Raw genomic sequence first — 5,073 nt, forward strand, 5'->3', positions numbered from 1 at the left:
CGAACCTCTTCACGCATTTTTCCAGTCAATTCCATAAAGATAGCGGACTATATTACGAAAAAGATTCAAAACTAACGATAAATAGATTAATTTTATCCATTTTATTCATATCTTTTTTATGTGATATAGTACCGAGTTGGTGTGTCACAAAGCAATTATACAAAAGATTTACGGTCAACTAAGCAATTTCTATTAATTTTAGGAGGACAAGTGACCATCATATGTGATAGAGTGAATGACGTTAGTTCCTATTTGTTTAGATTAAAAATAAAAAATAAAAATAAAAATCCATATTTTTAGTACATTTTGATAAAATGTGATGGAATGTGAAAATGAAAAATTACAAATCCTAGAAATTTATTATTGATTTTAATTTAAATTTTATTCAATTTTTTTTATCGAACCAAACAAAGGTTTAAATATAAATCAAAACTTGATGATTTAAGCTTTAAAGCTGAATGACCGTTGATAAAATTATCTCGACTATAATTTCGCGTATGTGTTCAAAGGAGAAAAATAGAAAAAGTAAGAGTAATAAAAAAATTATTTGACATATGAGATTAGTCGACAGCTGTTGATATATTACTCGGAAAGCTCCATCGCAACATAATAAAAAGTAAGAATGAAGGAGTTGCTTACATGACAAAAAATTGGTCCAAGTTGAATAGTCTTCTCCTCTTCCCATTTCAGATCTGAGATTCCTCTGCCCTAAACACACTCTTCATCAATTTTCTGTGAGAACTTCATAACTGCTGTTGTATTTTTCTGGGTATTTTGCTGTTAGAATCTAGGAATTAGGTGCCTGCCTAGGTGGAATGGGTATGGCGGGTATCCAAGAAAATGGGGGTGGGGAGATGGGATTGGGTGGCCTGCCTTTGGGAGCCAAGAATAAGTATAGAAGAATGGATTCGGAGTTGACTGATTATGATGGGGATTCTGAGCAACAGCATCAGCTGGAGAACAAGAGGAGCAGTACAAGGAAATATGTGTTTGCTTGTGCAGTTTTTGCCTCTCTCAATAATGTCCTACTTGGCTATGGTAATTCCTTTTACTTATGCTGATTTGACTTGCATTTTCATTGATCTGCTTTTGTTCTTTCAGTATTATGCTTTAGTAATTTCTCAATCCTCAAAAGACTCGTAATGATCTTCTGTGGAATAGAGTATTAAGGTATACAATCGAGAAAAGTCAACGAACTGCTTGAGGATAAGATGCAAACGATAAATTGCTGAAAATTTTGGATCTGAATTTGTAAATAAATCTACCACCAAATGGGGAAATTTTCTTTATTGTAAGTCACGTATAAACTCAATCGAGGAAGCCCCTTTTCTTTAACTGCTTGAGTTTGTGTAGACAGCGTAATTCTTTTAAAGGATGTCAGATGTGGCGCCTCTCATTTTATTCCCCGCAATGGGAGCATAGTGACCAACAATCTAGCATCATTTTCCACTTCTTCCCTGGCTAGTCCAAGCTGGGTCGGTTGTACTCCTTTTCTTGCCCCATTTGTGTGCGATCCAATTTTAATATAATGAGTTTGTTTATGTTCAAAAAAGTTACATATAACCTTTTGGTATGAGCCAAATTTGGCAGTCTGGATGATTTTGGGATAATAGATGATTATAACTTGTTTTTGAGGTTTTATCAGATGCTGCGACTTAAAATCATTTATCTCTTTCTGGTAATCCTTATACTTGAACCAGCCAACTAGTATCCATCTTAGAAAACATGTTAATCTTAACCTATGCAGTCGCACACTTTGATGAGTACAAAGAAAAATGGAAATTAATTATTTACTTCACTATTTTTAGAATGCTTGTTTGTATAGATTTGATTCGTGCATCTAGTTTGATATTAACATTGTTATTCATTAGTGTGTAAATTGATGGGAGTCTAATGGCTGACTCTGTCTTCGATTCACAGATGTTGGTGTGATGAGTGGAGCAATCATATTTATTAAAGAAGATTTAAATATTAGTGAGGTTCAACAGGAAGTTCTTGTTGGTATTTTGAGTGTGATTTCTCTATTGGGTAGTTTAGGTGGTGGAAGAGCATCAGATGTTCTTGGTAGAAAATGGACAATGGGCTTAGCCGCTGTTGTGTTTCAAGCAGGTGCAGCTGTGATGACTCTTGCTCCTACATTTCGATTATTAATGATCGGGAGAATCTTGGCCGGTGTTGGAATTGGCCTCGGAGTCATGATTGCACCGGTATACATAGCTGAGATATCACCAACAGTTTCCAGAGGCACATTGACATCATTTCCTGAAATTTTCATAAATGCCGGAATCCTACTTGGGTATGTCTCGAATTATGCATTTTCTGGTCTTCCGGCCCATGTGAACTGGAGAATAATGCTCGCAGTGGGAATTCTGCCTTCAGTCTTCATTGCATTTGCATTGTGCATAATCCCTGAATCCCCTAGGTGGCTAGTTATGAAAAACAGAATAGACGAAGCTAGGTCAGTACTTTTAAAAACGAATGATGAAGAGTCCGAGGTTGAGGAAAGACTCGCAGAAATACAATTAGCTGCCGTGGTGAGTCCTGGTGAGAAAGCTGTATGGCGTGAACTGATGTGCCCTTCTCCCGCACTTGGAAGAATGCTCATTGCTGGTTTCGGGATACAGTGCTTTCAACAAATTACGGGTATTGATGCAACTGTTTATTACAGTCCCGAGATTTTTAGAGCAGCTGGCCTTGACGGTAATTCAAAGCTTCTTGCTGCCACTGTTTCAGTGGGAATCACGAAGACCGTGTTTATACTAGTTGCTATTATACTTATTGATAAAGCTGGAAGAAAGCCATTGCTCTACGTTAGCACGATTGGCATGACAATCTGCCTGTTTGGCGTGGGCATCTCTCTCTCGCTATTCAGTGAAGGATCATTAGGAATTGCATTGACAATTTTGTTCGTTTGTGGAAATGTAGCATTCTTTTCTGTGGGAGTTGGTCCTATTTGCTGGGTTTTGACTTCTGAAATCTTCCCTTTAAAGGTTCGTGCGCAGGCATCCGCACTTGGGGCAGTGGGGAATAGAGTATGCAGTGGCGTAATAGCCATGTCCTTCCTGTCGGTTTCCCAAGCAATCACAACGGGCGGAACCTTTTTTATCTTTTCAGCTATTTCAGTACTTGCTGTTATCTTTGTTTACATATGCGTTCCAGAAACAAAAGGTAAATCCCTAGAGCAGATCGAATCATTGTTTCAAAATGAATATGAGACGCCAGGAAGTGAACTTCAGCTCGGAGATGTTGAACATTTGGTGGAGAAATGACAACTTTTTTTCGGCACAACACAATTCTTGGTAGAGAAACTGTCATGCAGCATTTGGGAATCAACAATCTATAGTTCAGATTCTACTATTACTTGAAATTTCTAGTTCTTGCACACGAAACCGACTTTGGTGAATCTATATATCTGGTGAGCGCGTATTAAAAATGTACTGGGTAACATACATTGATGTTAGATTTACTTGTTGGATGAATAAAAGATTATATTCATTTACTGCCGCATGTATTTTTATAAGCTTGTTCTGTAACGATTGCCATTCGGGTTTATATTTGTGTAATGATTTTAAACATCTGCTCTTGTTTAGACTTACGACTTGAGCTGCGAGTCTTCTGAATTTTGGTTTCCTTTCGTAATCAGCTTCTCTTATGCTCTGCTAAGAGCATGTTAGTTACAGTCAGTGATGCTATATTGAATTCGATCAATTTGAGAAGACGGCAAACAAGAGAATTGTGTTTTGCTAATGATCGTGCCCCAGTGAAATAAATTTATGTAGTCTAATTTTAGATGTAAATCCAATTTTTTTTTTTTTTTTTTAAATTACACATTCTCCAATAAAATATTATTATAAAATGCATTTTGATCCAAAAATGATGTTGAGACAAGGACGTAATCCTCAAAAATCAATGTCAAATTAGGGAGGGTAATAGGCCAACCACCTCAATGGGCTAGCCAAGCTAGGCCCGTGGGTCGTTTGGGCAATATATTCATCGAGGCCTGCCTTATTAAATATTCAAGGGAAAATTACTTTAATCCCTACATTTTAAGTTCTAATAATGTCTTTAATGAGACAATTATTTTTTTTTCTTTCAAAAATTCGGTTTATCCCATTACACCACATCCCAACGTCACATTCCACCCCTCCCTTGTGTAATAATTTCAGAGAGAGAAAATAAAACTAAACCCTAATTAGAAATTAGTCATTAATCTCTTTGCACTTTTTGACACAGTCTTTTTGCTGGGCCAAACACTCATCCACTTATTTCTTATCTAAAATCTACATTTTCCTCGTTGAAATTTGTCCTAGATATTTCCATTTTCATGACTTTATTACTATTTTCATCTATTTTTCACTGTTTATCATAAGGTGAACAGAAAAATTTATGTTGATATCTTCCGTCACGAATGAATTGTTACTCACAGTTTGTTAAGTTATGACCAATTAATTTGATAATATAATTGAGAAATATTTTGTGACAGTAAAATAAATTGTGACATATAAAATTTGTTATTTGTGATAAAAAAAATAATACATGACATATTTATCTGAGAATTTATGATTGTTAAATGAGTTGTAACCAATAAAATTTATAGTTTATTATAGTGACGTTCTGTGATTTTTTAACTAGTATGTAATTATGATCATAAGTTGTATAATATTATGACCTTAATATATTTAATTAATGAAATTTAAATTATGACCTAATTTTTGAAACTTTAAAACAAGTTTCTTATTTTCAAAATTGTGTATTGTAACTACCTTAGACATGTATAGTTCCCAATCCAATATATTTTCTGATTTTATTTTATTTTTACCAAAATACGGTTACTATTATTTTTTATTTTAATTTTTTACAATACATTTTTATAAGACAATGTGGTACAATCCTACAACACATTTCCTCACCTATTTGGCTATTTCTACCAGCATCTCGTTGTTGTTTGTTATACACATTTTGTCGCTATTTCCATTTTAATCTCCACCACAATAGTTGTTACCACAGTTCGAATGTGGAAACAAATTATCCAAAAATTAAAAAATTTCTTTAATTCAATAAAAAAAGATTGTC

At 34.7% G+C, this 5,073-nt stretch overlaps 1 protein-coding gene across 1 annotated transcript; it reads left to right on the forward strand.

Moving 5' to 3' along the window:
• Positions 1-603: 603 nt before the first annotated feature.
• On the forward strand, positions 604-3,620 carry LOC111412038 (probable polyol transporter 4). The gene is made up of 2 exons (XM_023042776.1): positions 604-1,038; positions 1,921-3,620. Exons 1-2 carry the CDS (start codon positions 816-818, stop codon positions 3,267-3,269), a joined length of 1,572 nt encoding a protein of 523 aa, XP_022898544.1. The 5' UTR covers positions 604-815; the 3' UTR covers positions 3,270-3,620.
• The last annotated feature ends 1,453 nt before the right edge of the window (positions 3,621-5,073 follow it).

The sequence above is a fragment of the Olea europaea genome, chromosome 16, assembly GCF_002742605.1.
Source record: "Olea europaea var. sylvestris chromosome 16, O_europaea_v1, whole genome shotgun sequence".
NCBI lineage: Eukaryota > Viridiplantae > Streptophyta > Magnoliopsida > Lamiales > Oleaceae > Olea > Olea europaea.

Coding starts and splice junctions, on each gene's coding strand:
- LOC111412038 (XM_023042776.1), top strand. CDS start 816: ATGGGTATGGCGGGTATCCAAGAAAATGGGGGTGGGGAGATGGGATTG. Junction 1,039..1,920: donor TAATGTCCTACTTGGCTATG/GTAATTCCTTTT, acceptor TTCGATTCACAG/ATGTTGGTGTGATGAGTGGA.